The following is a 17609-nucleotide window of genomic DNA, read 5'->3' on the forward strand; positions in this document are numbered from 1 at the left end:
TGAAACCAATTCAATGAGTTCAAATATCTGTGATTGGCACTGCCGGTAAGAACGATTTGTCGATTGAATTTTCAGTGATAGGTTGATTTCGCAGATCGATATTTCGGCAATGTTTTGAAATTCCAAACTTGGAAAGTTACTTAGAATATGTGACCCTTTGTTCGTTTAGTGAAACTGAAGTATGGATTTTAAGATTTTTACTCACCCGATAAAATATTTCCATAGTGTATGTATTGATTCCTGAATTTGATATTTACGATTTGTAGTAACAGGAATATACGTGCCAAATGCCGGGAGCAGTGACCGTCGCAATTTCGTCAGAATTTACGAAGACCCTCATTAAGTGTCATAGAGGTGTACTATTTCGTAACCTTAGACACTATTCTAAGAGGAAGTATCCCGTAAATCCAGAGGAAGCGAACAGTTTGCCGGGTATGGTGTCAGTTTTGTTTTTACTAACATGGTCTATGATAGCATTTTCCGACGTTCAAAGCATGTTTAAAGGAGTCCCGATTAAAATAGGACAACACATTTTATTTTATTGAGTATTTTTAATTTAACATGTACCATTTAATTTATTACGTGATTAGTTTTCGATTACAGCCCCGGCGAACACAGAACTCCACATTCATTCCGAGTGTATGGTTGGGGAAATGGAGAGCATGGTGGACTGGGAAACCAAATCCAAATCAAAGGCAAGCGCAGCCCTCCACGAATGATTCATCGCCCCTCAAGGTTGCATTTTGCGGAAACCCACAAGGTTTGGAAATTGTATTATAAAATTTATTTTAACGATTGTCTAGAGGCAGTCAAGTTGATTCTATTAACATTCTGTTTACTACCCTCCCTTATCCTCACCCTAACACAAACTGATCATCTCATGGATACTTAATGTTGAAACAGCTACTAAAGTAGTTACCACTATGACTTACTTGGTCATAGATGATTTCTCCATGCAGAAATTGTTACATGCTCATAAAATGTTTTTATATCCAAAAGATAGTCAATTGAAATGTGGGGACATAATCTGCCTCCTCCATATACCTTTTTTACTGAGAGCCAGGACTCATTTGAGGTGAAAGAGGAATGTTAATGGATTTTTTTCAGTAATCCCTCTTGGGCACATCCCAGCACCCACCCACAAAAATCGTGAGGCATTAAGAGACTTTGGTCAGGTTTTCAAGAGGAATTATATTGAAATTCTCTCGAAAACTTATTGAAGGAGCATGTCAAGTTTTTGCACCTCCTTTGAGAGTGGAAATGATTACATTGTTAATCTCTGGAGTTGACGAAACAAATATCTGCAAGATGTTTCTTAAGATCTTGTTACACAATGCATACAAGTTAATGCCTAAATGCATGAATGAGTGAATAAACACGAAAATGCACCATGTAGCCACGGTACTTGTGGGAATGCATGAATAGAAAATAGAACCTGCTCTCATTTGGTTCATACATTCATGAATGTTCCATTCCGGTCCACAAAGATTGTTCACGCAAAACAATTTGCACAGGTTAATGGAGCAGTTAACCAGGCCTTTAAACCCTCATTGAAATCCTCTGAATCCAGCGTTACAAAAAAAATCGCTGAAAACCTCTGCATAGCCTCTTCAAATCTTAGCCAATTCCTCTGGATAACTATCAACATAACATGTTTTGCAGGTCTCTCAGAAACTTTTACGGAGGAATTATTATTAGAAACTCCTTGAAATCCTCTACGAATTGCCTGTTGCGACACCTCCTCACATCCTGTTAAACAATTGCATATAGCTCTAGAAAAATTTGGTTGTCATTGTTTTGTTACTCGCATCATTAAAATTGGATTTACTTGCTCTGTAAATGCCTCAAATTTTCGTTGAGTGCTTAGTGTAAATATTAAATACATCAGCATTTTTGCACTATGTGAGGGTTTTACTGTTCATATTATGAAATTATGCTAGCATGGGCATATCCAGTGGGGGGCAGGAGGGAGCAGCTGCCCCCCCTCGAAGCAAAAGTAAATTTAGTTCAAAATGAAAGCTTTGAACAAATTTTCTTTAAATCCAAGAAAAGTGATATTAGTATAAAACATGAAATTAAAATTAAAATATTTTATTTTTGAGGAAATAATTTTAAAAACTAATAAAGCGCTGTTATAAATTTCTTGAAATTTTGGTTTCCTTAACCTTTTCTATGTCACAACTTGAAAGACCACGGCTTGCCCCCTCTAGTTTTGATCTTGGGTACCCCAGAGTTTTTGTCAGCAATCATAACAGTCTATGTATTTTTTCTTCAACTGAGGTAGAACAACATGGTGAACAGGCTGCAATCCTACACCCCCCTAGCCTCACCTGCCAACAGTATATGAGGTTAGAAATGAAAGAATAAAACTATGTAAGGTTCACTTGTGTCTTAAAATAGACACGACCCGGGTTTCGTAAGGTAGTGAAGATGTAGCTGCGTTATGCTATGCTGCGTTATCCAGGTCATGCTATTTAAATACACAAGTGAACCTTACATAGTTTTATTCTTTTATTTCCAATATGGAGAGGTTTTACATAGTGTAGTCTGAAGTATCAGTTATAGTATAGGAGGTGTTTAAGTAACCAATGTAAGTAAGTGCCTTCTCCCAGGACAGGGGTTCTTACCAAGTAAGTGCCTTCTCCCAGGAGCCAATAATAGGTATTACTTCATTGTTTATTTACCTACTTCACTTTGCAGGTGACTGATGTCGCATGTGGATATGGATTTTCAGCCTTCGCTGTGGATTCAAAAGAGCACCAACTATTTGGCACTGGCATCAACACAGATTCCCAGATAGGTATGCCTATATATACCGTATAAACTTGTGTAAGAGATGCACCCCTATTTTGAGCATCGGAGCTAAAGAAAAAAATTTTGCAGCATTTTTCTTTACCCTATCGCACGGTGTTGCAGACCTATGCCTGTACTTTTGACAAGTATCAAAATTTCCAGTTTCAATTCTAAAAATTTACATGGCATTTTTCAGCTAAATTTAAACGAAATTGACATGGTTATAATAAAAAATAATGATATAATAAAAATTAACAATAGAATACAAAATAAAATGGGCTCAGTTAAAATAAAGGTTATAAATGAGTACCTGAAAGGCCATTGAAATATGAATGAAATAAAGTTTCCAAAATTGGTTGGTCTGCAATTGGAAGTATAGATGAAATTGCTTTTTTCTCTTGTAGAAATTGATGGATAGACTCATTTTTCTTACTGATCCAATAATGACTGGTCCATAAAATCTTGTGTCATACATTTTCATTTGTATTTTGTCTGCTATAGGCTATCATGCTGTACGCCGTGGCCATCCCCTTGGTCTTCTCTTGGCACCTGTGCCAATCAGCCGATTTCCTCCAGTACATTCCAGTAAGGGAGGACAGAAATCAGATCGTGTTGCTGGTCTAGCTGCTGGTCGGGCTCACCTTTTAGTTCTTATGGCATCTGGTTGTGTTTACTCATTTGGATCCAATCACTATGGTCAATGTGGTCATCCATCAAGTGCTGCGAAAGAACCACATTCATTGTACTTACCCCATTGCATTTCCAAAGCACCAGATGGATCTAAATTCCTCTCTGTGGAATGTGGTCAGGATCATAGGTAATTTTTTATTCTATTTTGTGTCGATGACTGCTGATTTTCGGGTTCTCCAGCTGCATCTGTTGTTTATCTGTCAACCATGAACGACAGACGCGGCTGGAGAACCCGAAAATCAGCAGTCATTGTGAGCAACGCCGTGGAAACCAACCTACGCACGAATTTCTATCTTGTGTCTTTGACACATTGAGTGATATAGAATGAACATTCTCAAGCATCTTTTGGCGGAAATACTCCATCATGGAGTTCAGTTTATGAAATTAAAGTCTCCCATGTCTCACCTTACACATCATCATGACATGCATTGTCAATTTCTAGTAAATGCAAACAAGGGTGTATCCAGGATCAAAACTAGAGGTGGTCGTTAAACACAAAAATGGGTATGAAACCAAAATTTCAAAAAAATTATGAAAGCAATTTATTAGTTTAAAAATTATTTTCTCTGAAAAATATTTTTTATTTTAATTATATGCTGTATTTTATGTTATACCCTTTTCTTGGAAGTAAAGAAAATATGTTAAAAAATTACAATTTGGGCTATATGTACCTGATTCTAGGGTGGGGGCGGTCACCTTCCCTCCACTGGGTACACCCATGAATGCAAATAATGATGTTGTTCTTCAATGTGAATTTTTATTTAATTTGGTTTGGCTATAGCAGGTGCTGTCTTAATTAGTATTAGTAATTATGGAGCACCCTTTTACAAAAAATTCCAAGCTCTGATGACAGAATACATTAAATTCTGAAACATTGGCAAACAATTATTTTGATGATCTTATCTGATCTAAATATGCTCCCTATTTTAACATGTTTCCTATGGAGCAAGTGTGGATCCATGATTTTTTTCTGGGGGGCACAAAGGTCTGACAAGAGCTGCAAAAAAGGAAGACTCAGCTCTTAGAGCAAGAGCTGAGTCTTCCTTTTTTGTGCTTCAGACTGTGGTGTCTTTCCAGTGGGTCACAATTTGGTTCATTCTAGCCTGGGGGGTGCACCATGCTAGGATGTCTCCTGCTTATGGGAGCAGATGGAGGGGAAATGAAGGAACATAAGGCAGCTACTGCAGTTAGGGAATACACTAGAGCCCCTTAAATTGTGATACCCTACCAATAGAATGCTATAAGTGTGCGGCACTGCTGGTACCTGGCACCAGGCCTGGAACAAGGGTGGGGTAGAGAGGGCACATGACCCGGGTGGAGATTTCAGGGAGCGGCAAAATTTGAAAAGTTTATTTATGGATTTATTTAATTTTTATAATTAAAAAAATTAGCAATAGTTATTTATTTATAAATTACTAAACGATAATATTAATAAAAATTCGTAATAACAAACATATGGTATGTTAACTAAAGTACCGCACCTCAAAAAAATTGCTTTCTAGATGATACTTTATTGATGGATGTATTATATTTTAGTGGTGGGGGAGGGGGAGAGAGAGGGGATAAGGGAAGGGAGGCAGCGAACTGATCTTTGCCCCCCTGACAAAACTCCTAGTTCCGGCCCTGCCTGATACTGCTAATTTCTTGGCCTTTGCAACCTGGGCATTAAACTGAGTCCAGTGGTAGACAATGCCACCTGGGAGAACCATCCAGGTGGCTCCTGTCCCATTTTTTTCAACTTGTGTATTCAAACTCCATTCCAAAGCAACGTCCGGAAGTGGAGTCGTGTAACACCCTGAATATATATCCATTTCACACTCCGTGACCCACGAGTGGGTCACACTGCAATGAACATTTTAAATAAATTTAAATGATTTTTCCTTTGTTTTAATTATTTTTTTATGAGTACCAATAGATTCAGAGTTGATGCATCCATACATTGTCATTTTTCTGTTGTGTATGTATTTGGTACATCTTTTCTTTCGAACATAATTTAATTATGTATACATTTCTCTCCATTTGGGTGTTCTTCCCATGGCGTTGAAACAGCCTGTTCCTTAGTGATCAGGGTGAGGTATGGGCATGTGGCTGGGGAGCTGATGGGCAGATGGGACAAGGTGACACACAGTCATCATGGAAATTAAAGAAAGCCGTGGGTGATCTCCAGGGTAAAAGAATCATAAAGATATCCTCTTCAGCTGACACTATCCTTGCCCTTTCTGGTAAGTTTTTTATTTGTGGATTTGTTTAATTTTGTCTTGTGTAATTTTGGTTGTAATGAATTTTTGAATGCCCCTTTGCAGCATATTTGTTTTTTTGCCCCCTCATATATTGTTAGTCAGCATTATAAATTTGGGCAGAGCATTTTAGTGTAAAGTTACTGTTGTTTATACACAAGGGCGGGTCCAGAATTTTTTTCTGGGGGGGAGGTGAGGGGGGAAGACAAAACAGACAAAAGATCTTTGATCAAAAGATCTTTTGTCTGACAGACAAAAGATCTTCTCATATTTGAGATTACAAACAACATATAAAAATTACTGTACGAAGTATTCTCTTAATTTTATTATGAAAGTAATTAATATGATATTAAAATATTGAGGCTCAATAATGCACAAAACAAAACGAATGTAATGATAACCGTATTAAAAATGTTGTCTACATTGTAAGCATCTAGAGGGGGCACGTGCCGTCCCCCTAAATACACCCATGTACATACAACAGTTTGGTGGTTGTGGGTCGTGAGACAATTTTGAATCTTAGTCAAATTTTTGTAGGTAATTCTAGATACTTTTTATTATTAATTACGTACATATATATTTACCAAGGTCACCTTTGGATGTTGTTAAGTGTTTTTTCTCAATCCATTTAATATGTTATCTATTCATTTCTTTTGTAATGAATTGAAGGCATCTTTAGCTGTAATTAGAGGTTCCATGTAAAAATTGTTTGGAAACCAATGAATTTAAGAGGACACTCTCTCTCACCCAACTTGTCATTTTCTAGACTTATTACTTTTTAAAAACTTATGCTATGGTATTGAAAATTCTGAGGATATGTATATGGAGTATGCTATATATCTGGGTATCCCAATGGGTAGGGCTTGGGGCTGCTAATTGAAGGGATCTGGTTTCAAATTTTTGGGGTGAAGTCTTCAGTCACCCAAAGCATTAATCTGCAAAGATCTCGGTGGCTCAGGGAATGGGACTGAATGTGTGAAATTCTCATGCCTGTGGCTCAGTTCTCAGTGGCTCAGTTGTGAGCTCTACACTAACCTATCCTAATCAACATTTGGGTTGAATCACGATCAGTAGATCATTTTCAAAATGTGAAGGTATTTATAACATGAATTTTATATATTTTACCTTAGTAGTTTCCGTGAGGTAAAACTTTGATATTTGAGATACAGACATACTATATTGACTAAGGTTTATTGTAAACACCCTGAAAATTTTTCAAGATGATGGCATAAGTTTTTAACGAGAACTATGTCATGAGAAAGTACAAAATACTTGCAGTTGAGTAAGAATGAAACATCCTTGTATGGTGGAGATAGCCATTGTTCTCTGCCTTTGTGCTTGGTATATAATGGGGAAATTTGTTTGCTTATGGCTTAATCTCTCCTTTCACTCAGATCTTTACAAAAACTTTTGCTGTATGAATTATGCTTTTATGTATGTATTTTTCAGCATTGAATTGCATTAAGTTGAGGTCTTTTGTTGCCTTTTTTAAGAAAAGTTTGTTTCAAAAATAGGTTTCTTCTTAAAACTCCCTCCTTCCCCCATGAATATGAGGACTAGATGACTTTTATAACTATTAAGTGCAATTCTTTTATTTTGGTCCACTCAAAATAGGTATACAAGTAATTGACTTTGCCAGAATAGGAACTTTCCTCTCTTGAAGTTAAATAATAGCTCAAGGAATTAGAGTGTTTACAAAAATGTGCTCTTTTAAGAAGCTTAAGTTTACGTATAGTAGTGCATGTTAAATCATTAAAGAACTCTTGAAGCATTTTAAGTTTTCAGAATTTATTGATTAACTAGAAATTACCGTATAAGCGCGTGTAAGAGGCGCACCTTTTTCACCTGAAATTGAAGCCAAAAAGGGGGGTGCGCCTCTTACACAAACTTCTTATCTTCCCCCCCTCCCCTTCGCCGGCCGCAAGTCCAAAGGGAACTGAGTGGCCTTGGTTTTCAGCGTGAGTCAGTCATTTGAAACCCTGGGTCAAAATCAAGCAGCAGGTAGGGGAGTTTCTCCCTTAGTGACGTTTTTGTTAAATGCTCGTGTTTGCATTTATTGTAAGCATAGCGCCGTCACGTCGGTACCCCAGAGGAGAACTTGGAAAAGATCCTGCGGGGTGATTCGCTCCAGAGCGCGAGATAAATTTACTGCCACGAATGGGCATTCTGCAGCATTTATACTGCGTATAGTAATCGCTTATCAAACGTAGAGAAACGCATAGTTTTGAAGGACATGCCTGGTTAATAGTCAACATCTGTCTTGCCGAGAAATTTCCATTACGCTGAGCACATGATTTTTCAAAAATTACCTTCAGACGCTTATATGAGGATTTTTGCAACTGAAAATTATATTGGTGTCAAAACCTGCAGTTTAAAAAATTTGAACGAGTGTGTTCATTGTTGGACTAAATGGTGGATAGAAGCAATCGGAAATACTTATAAGTGAAGAGCGCTGAAGGAGAGCTCGAGGGGAAGGAGTGTATCCGTATTTCAAGCTATGAGGCTATGAGCCGCTATGAGCGAAGGAGTAAGGGAAACCACGTCCGATCTTGCATTTGACGTCGTTGCCTTGAAAGCGAAGCGGCGAGGGTGCAGCAATGTGATATACGTAGTTTGCGCGTCCTGAAGTTTCCAGTCCATCTCGTCTTGTTTGAGTACGCTTATGCTATGCTTGTTTCTTCCGAAATTGTGCTGTTGGACTATGTTGAATATTAGTAGCCTTGTTTTAACTTTAAATCTTTGTGTCAATCAATTAGAGTTCAAAAAACTTAAATGCTGTCAGATATACGTTGCGTTAGGTCCCATTCGTTTTAGAACCTCGTGCACGTCATACAATTGCTGAAAGATATCGAGATATCTTCGAGCTCAGTAGGTGACTCTACTAGTATTTGGCCTCCAGAAACTAGGAGAATTGAACCTGGTAGGCCGAAATAGGTTAGTTGGTGAGATGGGGTAGGGATGAAACACGTTTCCATTGTTCCCTGAAATTTTTTTGATACTTTATATTTTCTTATTTTCCTGTTGGGTCTCGGAAAGGAAAACAAACGGCAGAGGCATCAGCTGATGGAGGGCCGAGTGGAGCTCCGTTAAATCTACGACGTGGTTATTATCCTACGGCGCTGAGATTGCCCTGTTTGTTGTCCAATCTCTTGGGAAGGCTCATGCTATGTGACTGTCGTGTTTTGACTTAAAATTTTCCACGGCTGCAATTCTATTGCAATACTCGTGCGAGAGCTTCTAAACAAAATTGTTCGTGAGTAGGACGAGCATTGTAGAGCAACGGCGTATGGGAAGAGAGGGTTGGAACTCTTTCTACTCCCTCTTATGCCGCTATTACCACCGCAGTTATCAAAATTTTCTCTTTCAATTAGCATTGAAAGAGGAAATTTTGACAACTGTCGAAATTCCAGGCATACGTCTGCAACACCGCACAATAGGATAAAAAAATGCCGTAAATTTATTTTCTTTATAGCTTCGATGCTCAAAATAGGGGTGCGCCTCTTACACGTGTGCGCCTGTTACACACGCTTATATGGTATGTATGGCAAAGTTAAATTTATGAATGTATGATGCCATATTGTCATTTCTTTTTTCAGAAAACTTAATTCTCACACTTATAATTTTTGTTCTAGATCTACACAATTATACATAATTTTTATTTTATAACTTTGTATATTTCAGAGGATGGTGAAGTGGTTGGTTGGGGAAACAATGAATATGGGCAACTGATAACCCATAATCCAACTCCTCAGTTGTCTACTCCAACGCAATTGAAATTTCCTTCCAAAGTGGGGCGTGTGAAAGATGTTGCTGCTGGTGGATCTTTTTGCCTTTTGACTAATGGTTTGTATCATATCCTCTTTTTATATCAGTATCTTTAAGCATTGTATGCAGTGTCTTTATGCATTGTTGTTATGTTTCATAATGAATTATTTGTCCAGTCAATTTGTACTTTAAAAGAGCTCTGATTAAGAGAGAAATCTTGTGATGGTTAATAAAATCTTCATCTAATTATCAATTTTGAGGGGATGTATCCCAATCTGAGGTGTGCGTACAAAATCTTGTGACTCATAGCAAAACTTGACATTAAGTTATATGTATATGTATTTGGATTTTTTCTCTATCCTTGCTTTCTCCACTGCTGTCATTGTCCCTATTGTCTCCGCTGCTTTATTGACTTTAGCCAATTCAAGGACCCAGGTTTCTCTTAGTGAGGCTAAAATGAGAGAGATAGTGCCTTAAGCAAGTAAGCATTGCTTATGTTCAATGAGCAAGGTTACACTTGGAGTTTCTTTCATTCAATGTGCTCTCATTGAAATAGGTAAGTATACAAAAAGTCATTCTTAGATTGGCGGTAACCTGAACCCAAATCCAAAGGTTTGGTAATGAAGGACCATACGCTGCTAATTTCCATGTTTTAAGTGATTAAGCCCTTTCATCATCATCACTGGTCAACAATCCTAGGATTGGTTTGACGCAGCTCTCCACTCAGTTCTCCTATCAGCTAATCTTTTCACACCTACGTATTTCATCTCTTTCACATCTTTCTTTACTTGTTCCATATATTTTGTTCGAGGTCTTCCTTTTCCATTCTTGCCTTCCACTTGTCCTTCGACGATTGTCTTCATCAGGCCATCATGTCTCAAGATGTGGCCTTTAAGGTTGTTCCATCTTCTTATTAAGGTTTTCATGAGGCTTCTCTTCTCTCCTACCCTTCTTAGGACTTCCTCGTTACTAACTCGGTCGATCCATTTGATTTTCATCATTCTTCTGTAGCACCACATTTCAAAGGCCTCTATCCTTGCTTTCTCCGCTGCAGTCATTGTCCATGCCTCACTTCCGTATAGGAGCATACTCCAGATGTAGGTTCTTATAAATTGTTTCTTTACTTCCATATTTAAGTTTCCCGCTGTAAGCAGGTCTCTCTTTTGGTGGAATGCTCTCTTTGCCGGGGCAATTCTGCTGATAATTTCTTTCTTGCTTCTCCCTTTATTACTTGTTAATCATGAATGTAATTAAAAAATTTCTAACCCGTTTTTTCTACTGATCCAACTATGAAATAGTGGTTTTGGCGAATGGAGGTTGGCAATTTCCCCTCAAATGTTTGAGTGATAAGGGCTCAACATTTGCCCCTTCAATATACATAATCACCAAAAGGTATGATCTCTTTACATGGAACCCACCTTTTTTTGCTGGAGCCTTGTGTGATTTTTAAATAGTTGATAAAATATTTTCTTTAGTCAATGTGAACAATTTTTAAAGCTTAAAGTAAATTTTCCATTGCGAAATCAGTCTTTGCTTGTGTTATGAATTAAGGGATATCTATTCAAATCTCTATTACTTACTCTTTATTATTACAGATTCTGGGGAAGTGTTTGTTTGGGGTTATGGACTGTTAGGACTAGGCCCATCTGCTGACCATGCCAAGGAGCCAGTGCAAGTCCCACCCACACTTTTTGGTGCTGGGGTGTTTCAAGAGCAGCCTAGAGTCACCAAGGTTGCAGCTGGTCTCTCGTATTCAGTTGCCGTATTAGCCAATGGAGATATGTATTCCTGGGGCCATAATTCTCTTGGTTGCTTGGGTCTGGGCCATACCAAAGACCAATCTTTTCCCATGAAGGTGAATTCAAAACCATAATTTTAGCTGTCTAATTTTTTGCTGTTAACTACGGCACACTCCCGATTATATAGGCTAATGATGGGGAGAGACGGCACGAATAATTGGAAAACATGGATAACCCAAACTTTCACTTTAATGTCTTGTAATGTTAAAATTTACATAAAACAAACAATATATAATTGTTAATGCAGTTATTCTGTTATTTTAGTGTGCTTTCCGGGCTTATTGAGAGCTTTCTTCACTAGTCTGCGATCTATTTAGCGGCGATAACAAGGTTGTACCCGTATTATTACGGCTCCATGTAAGAACTGGCTTCGAAAACCACGCATCGGCGACTGCGTGATCACGGATACAGAAAAGTGGTTTGTATGAATGCTTCAAAACCACTGCGAGAAGTCGGAAACAACACTATTAGGCACCACGCCATGTAGCCGCATCTCGCACAAGTTGCGAGATGCAAACGTGTATCCGTGATCACGGAGCGCGATCGCGCACTGCGAGGCTTGGAAAGCAGGAATACGGAGCTCCCGTGAATGTAGCTAGTGCTGTTCCGTTTTAGGAAGGAGGAATTGTAATGGGAATAATAAGCCCAGTGAATCCTAGCATTCAAATGCAGTAATTCCAGTGATTTTGCATCCGATTTTATTGTTTATAAAGGTTGCGGAAAATGCTGAGCGAGTGTGAAAATCGTGCACGGATAATCCACAACTCTGTCATACCGCAGCCGGATAATCGGGAGTCTGCTATAAGATAATACTATAGTAAATAAAGGGCTATTCAAGTATTGAAGACAAGTATATTAAGACGTTTTATAGCATCAAAATTACCTAAAATATATTGAGGGGTCTTTTGGCTAGTCAGTCCTTTCACACAATAGGGTAGTTTCCTTCATCAAAGAAAACGAAAGGCATTGATTGCGATTCGTTACCCACCATTAGTGTATTCATAATACAGTGGAACTTGGTTAGTACGTTTCTGAAGGGACCACGAAAAATGAACGTACGTACCAGGAAAACGTACTAACGAGGAAAGTAAATAATAGCAGTCCGGGTTATTGCAATCTGTGGAAAAGTCGTCATAATTACAATTACTATCGGTAGTTCTCATAGGATCGCCTACCTGAACTCTTTTCACATTTAAAATCAAGAAAATGAGCGCTACCATGAAAAACAAACCCTTTTCTGAATAAAAATCGCAATTTTTCATGGACATCCCGGAGACGATTTCATGATTACGGCGTCTATCTCCCGTGATTTATATATATTTACCGAACGAGGACGAGTGAAGCTCAGACAAGCGAAGACAAGTCATTTTTCTTTCTCACAGCGTACTCGGAGAATATAACAACAACCCGGAGTAGGTCAACTGGTTTTTTAAACATCATAAAAATTGGGCAAAATTATATTGACTTTCAAATTACGGCAACAGCCGTAGACATTCGCTTCTGGAATGATACCATTTCGATTGTAAAATCGATCGATATATCGACTGATGACACGCAAGATTATTAGATTACGACGTAATTACAAGAAAATTTTATATTAAACAGTTGAAATTTACATTCAAAATTTGTCTAATGTCGTCTGCTTTCGTTCCGAGATCAAGTATTTTTAAACTAAGCTTCTCGTGGAGATCCAGAGGATCGTCTGCTCCTGCAACAGTAGTCAAGTAAATACGCACGACGTCGAGTTTATGGAGCAGTACTGCTTTAGATAATGTGGGAATTGTCTAATACCGTTAAGACTCATTTCTTCATCATGATAACTCGTGCAATAGCAACAATTTCCCACTCGAACTTCGTGCGCAGCAGTGGGCACTCCCAAGCGCTCCAAAGGCAACAAAAGGTGAGGAGCTCGGGGTGGGGAAAATTGGGGCTTCTTATTGGCTGTAGTTTTTCATAGTCAGACATTCCCGAAAAATGGCCGCATTTTATTATTCAGCACGTCACAAGAATTCAGAAATGCATTTGGATAAATTACGGTAGAAGAAAGAGATGTGGAATGAATGGAAGAATGTTAATGGCTAATAATAATAAATTAAATCATGAATTCAGACGTTTGCGACCCTTAAGAAGACACTAGAGAACGAATTGCGGGTTGCGTCATAGCAAGCAATTGAGCGTACTAACCAGGAAAGCGCAATTTTTTCAAACGTACTAACCAAATTCTTTTACCTGTATTTTGTTCGGATTGTACCGGGACCGAGGGAAATCGCCGTACTAAGGAGGAAAACGTACTAAGGAGGAACGTACTAACCAAGTTCCACTGTACACAAATTATTTGGTTTTTGAAATACCGGTTTAGACGAATGGCAAGGGTCAAATTTTATCCTCATTTGAAAAAGGCCAGATTGGCACCCATGCGATTCCACTCCACGTGACGTCACAGGGACCTAGTTTCTACACGAGAGGATAGGAGTTATACATCGTCTGAGGTTACCAATGCATGCATGAGGCACAGAGCTCAGGGAAACATGTCTTAATAATCACCTATTAAAACTGGCTAAGGTCGGAAAGTTTTCTTCGTTTGATAAGGTATTAATAAACCTTTTTTAAGCCAAGCACTACCAGCCAGCAAGGTACTCAGCTACCCGCTAGCATCCTGCATCCTATCAGCGCTCAGAGCCTCGATCAAGGTCACCTAACAAGGCGGGAGGGGGAACCAGAAATGCGTCGCACAGACTTTTTCCCATCATTCCTACTTACGTTGCGTTTTGCGCGCTTGAAATTTTTCACTTTTCATTTAATCGCGAAAAATAGATATCGTCATTTAAAAATCTAAAAGCTTGAAATACGTACTCCAGGAGTAATAATCTTTCGATTTAGGCAATAAAAAAATAATAGGAAACCACCCTATTGCCGACAGTTCTATGGTGTAATTCATGGTAAAAAGTCTCTTTTTTAATGCATTATATATTCTTACTCATATTCACGGGATAGTTTGAGAATATAGTTGATTAAAAAAATTGCTGTATATTCATTGAAAGTAAAAATATATGTACCTAGCTAGTAAAGACATTTTGGTGATAACTTTTGCATTTTGTATAATTGAAAGAATTTCATCTCTTCACAGTGCCTACTTGTCACAATGAAATAATTTTAATTGTGGATTAAGTCTGAATAATCTCACTGTTTTCTGTTTTCTTAATTCTTAGTAATTTACACATGATTTGATATACTTGTGGATTTAATCCCAAGCAGCAGACGATACCCATCGGATATTCTAACAATGTTGATACGTATATCCAAAACATGTTTTTATTACGCAACGGATATTTTTACAACGTTACCTAGATATCCTATTTGTAAAATCCATCATAAGTTGTAAAAATAATATTACATAGTTATACAAGTTGAATTCCAAAGAGTATCCACAGGGCATATCGATGGCTGAGTTCTAACAACACGAATCTCAAAATTGGGGTGGTTTGAGACAGGTATCGTAAGCAAAGTTTAATGACATTAAAAAACTCATTGTTTGCACATGTATGCTTCTTTTTCAGTTCTATGAATTTTTGGTTTTTAATTTCAGTGTGCAATTAAAAATATAAATCGTTACTTTTGCTCTCCTGAAAGTTGCTATTTTTTAGATGCGTTTTGTTAGAACTCAGCCATCGATATGTTCTGTATAGAATTGGAGAGCACAAATGTTTAGTCTGCGTCTGGGTATTTCCAAAAACCTTAATAAGCGTATCCATCATTTACTGATTAGATGTTTTGAAGATAACTAAGAGATTTTGTAATATAGACCTGCATGTCCACCGTTGTATATCGCTGCAACATTCTTGGCAGGTTCTTTGAATACTCGACAGATATCAATTCAACGTTAATTGGATTAAATGAATGTTGCATGTATGTCGTATGTTAACTCCAACAATGTTGTCTGGATTTTGTTGGGATATTGATTGCTGCTTTGGATGATGTTATGATCAAGATTTTTTATATTAAAAGTATTGCTATCTTTCTCAGGTTGCTGTGGGTGCTGAGGTTGTGAAAGTAAGCTGTGGTGTTGATCATCTCCTTGCGCTGTGTAAACCATTCGTATAGCTTTGTCATAGTACAGGATGTTCCAAGAGTTAAACTTGAGAGTTCTTTTAAATGTACTGTTATTTCTTATTGCCCCTAATAGAAGAGTTAGGTAGTATTACTCAAGTTCATTTAAATGACTGTGCTTTTCAAGGGTAAAAATCAATTTTTTATGTTTTTACATGCATACACTGTAAAAGTCAGTCAGTGATCAGTAATTACATACTTGATTGCTTTAACTAGTTCTATTTGTGTGTGATGTTATCAAAATATGTTAAATGTGATGGTAGCAGTGCAAGCAGCCTGAGAATCAATTACGATCATGGTGTGATAAGATTTTTCTGCCTTGCAAAATCTATTTTGAATTAAGTTTTTAAAACTTTCGTGGTCCATATGCTGTCAATTGATATAACCCTTGAGTTAACTTGGTCTTAAGAGTCATCAACTTTTTTTCCCCCCTGTTGGGGGCCTATTCAGGACTAGTTTGAAGAGGTACCAGGCGGAGGGGAAGAAACATTGACGACTTTTAAGTTAACCTTGAATTTTTATCAATTGACATCCATGTTGAATGCAAAATGTATTGGTATTTGACATCTTCTAAGGCTGTAAAACTCAAGGTTGAAATGTGTTTGCCATGGAACTTTCATTTGCATTCAATATATCTGCCTTTTATGGTTCCATTTTTATTTTCCTGATTTATTCAATGATTGAATCCTTTTGAAAGTGTTTCTGTAGGCTTTTTTATGATGATGCGCGAGCAATTTATTTATTATGTAGATCAAAATGATCATGGTCATGGCTTTCTTTCTTATATTGGCTTAATGATTCTGTTATAGCAAAATCTGTTTCTGTTTATACCTAGGTATTTTACTTAATGATTCTGCAGTATAGAACGTTATTTTTGCTGAAGAAAATACATATATTTATGTTATTCAATACTTTTAGTACTAAGTAATAAATTGAAGTTGTTGAAACTTTTCGGATTTATTTTTACACTTCTTTGGTTTTCAACCATCCAAATTTGGCATGCCATAATTCAACCTATGTCCCCATTGAGAATTCTGCCAGTGTCGTGTGTTAGATCCTAGGATATTGAGAAAGGTCAGAAAGTGGAGTATCCTCCTCGTAAAAGTAACCACTTCCTAATCAAGATATGTACCATATTTATCATAATTAAATAGTTATGCTACAGCTTTTTTCCATGCCTAAGATTGTTTATAATGTTAAATAAGTCATAAATCCTAAATTTGGTTAAGATCGGTGGAAAAATGAGGAATCGATAAAACCGTACCATTCCCAAAAGCAAAGCACATGATCCATGGTTTTCAGAATATCTTCTTTTGAGTGAAGATGATTAAAATCATGGCATCCTTAACCCCTCAACGCCGTCATGCGTACCCAGTACGCGCCCTTTAAATTTCGTATGCCGCCGTCATGCGTACCCAGTACGCTTCCTGACCTACTGTTTATAATATTTTTTCTCCGCCAGATATTGTATGTTAAATTAAAACTAATTCCTCTATCTTTTGAAGGAATGTTTTTCCTTTCCAATAAAATATTCATAGTGGTTTTATGCCTTCAAGATTAAAAAAAAATGCTTCGATAAAATTCCGTTTTAAACCAGCGCCTTGACGACTTCGGTCCAAAAACTCATCGCCTTCTTTCAGCTGTTCTATCATGAAAACTTCCGCCTATTCTGCTCGGGAGATGTCTAGAAGGGTCAGCTCCTTTAGCTTGAGATACGGTATCTTCTAAGCTCTCCGTCTTCTCCTTGTTTGTCGTCACCTCGAGCCCCAAATGTGTTTGGTCCGCCTCGTTAGTCCTAAGCGAAGGGGCCATGTGCTTCGCTCTGCATTTATTTTTTATTTTTTTTTCTGGACAGTAATCAACGAAGATAAGATTCCATCTAAACAGTCAGCGTATACCAGGGCCCCTTCGAGATATTTTCTCGTCTCTTGAGGGAGCTTCTGAACCACGAGCTTCAGTCCACCCAGTCCACCAGAGTCATTCATGCTGTGTGGTGTTCGTTCAGGCAGTATGCTGAAATTCTCATCGAGTGTACTTCCTGTGTGTGGTTTTATAATTGGGGATCCTACGAACTGTGAATAGTATTGAAAGGCAAAAAAGAGACTCGGAAGTCTGTTTGTGTGTTAGGCTATAGTAAAATCATTGGTGGGGTGAATTTCAAGGACCTGTTATTGCATTCGTACGTAATGGAAAGAAAACGCCATTACAAGTGATGTAT

The 17609-nt window shown here is 37.8% G+C and overlaps 1 protein-coding gene across 3 annotated transcripts; it reads left to right on the top strand.

The window, feature by feature from the left end:
- The first annotated feature begins 87 nt into the window (after window positions 1-87).
- LOC124154294 (RCC1-like G exchanging factor-like protein) lies at window positions 88-16339 on the top strand. Of its 3 annotated transcripts, none has more exons than XM_046527919.1 (9): window positions 88-179; window positions 267-432; window positions 591-760; window positions 2701-2800; window positions 3295-3610; window positions 5533-5705; window positions 9402-9563; window positions 11081-11340; window positions 15308-16339. In XM_046527919.1, exons 2-9 carry the CDS (start codon window positions 288-290, stop codon window positions 15383-15385), a joined length of 1404 nt encoding a protein of 467 aa, XP_046383875.1. In that variant the 5' UTR covers window positions 88-179; window positions 267-287; the 3' UTR covers window positions 15386-16339. The 3 variants fall into 3 exon arrangements, with proteins under 3 accessions (XP_046383875.1, XP_046383876.1, XP_046383877.1); XM_046527920.1 differs by having other exon boundaries at window positions 273-432; XM_046527921.1 differs by lacking the exon at window positions 88-179 and having other exon boundaries at window positions 341-432; window positions 604-760.
- The last annotated feature ends 1270 nt before the right edge of the window (window positions 16340-17609 follow it).

Source organism: Ischnura elegans, chromosome 2, assembly GCF_921293095.1.
Source record: "Ischnura elegans chromosome 2, ioIscEleg1.1, whole genome shotgun sequence".
Classification (NCBI taxonomy): Eukaryota; Metazoa; Arthropoda; class Insecta; order Odonata; family Coenagrionidae; genus Ischnura; species Ischnura elegans.

Excerpts from the sequence above, each read along its gene's own strand:
- LOC124154294 (XM_046527919.1), top strand. The coding sequence starts at position 288 with ATGCCGGGAGCAGTGACCGTCGCAATTTCGTCAGAATTTACGAAGACC. Across the intron at positions 9,564-11,080 it reads TTTTTGCCTTTTGACTAATG|ATTCTGGGGAAGTGTTTGTT; the intron begins GTTTGTATCATA and ends TTATTATTACAG. Across the intron at positions 11,341-15,307 it reads ACCAATCTTTTCCCATGAAG|GTTGCTGTGGGTGCTGAGGT; the intron begins GTGAATTCAAAA and ends TATCTTTCTCAG.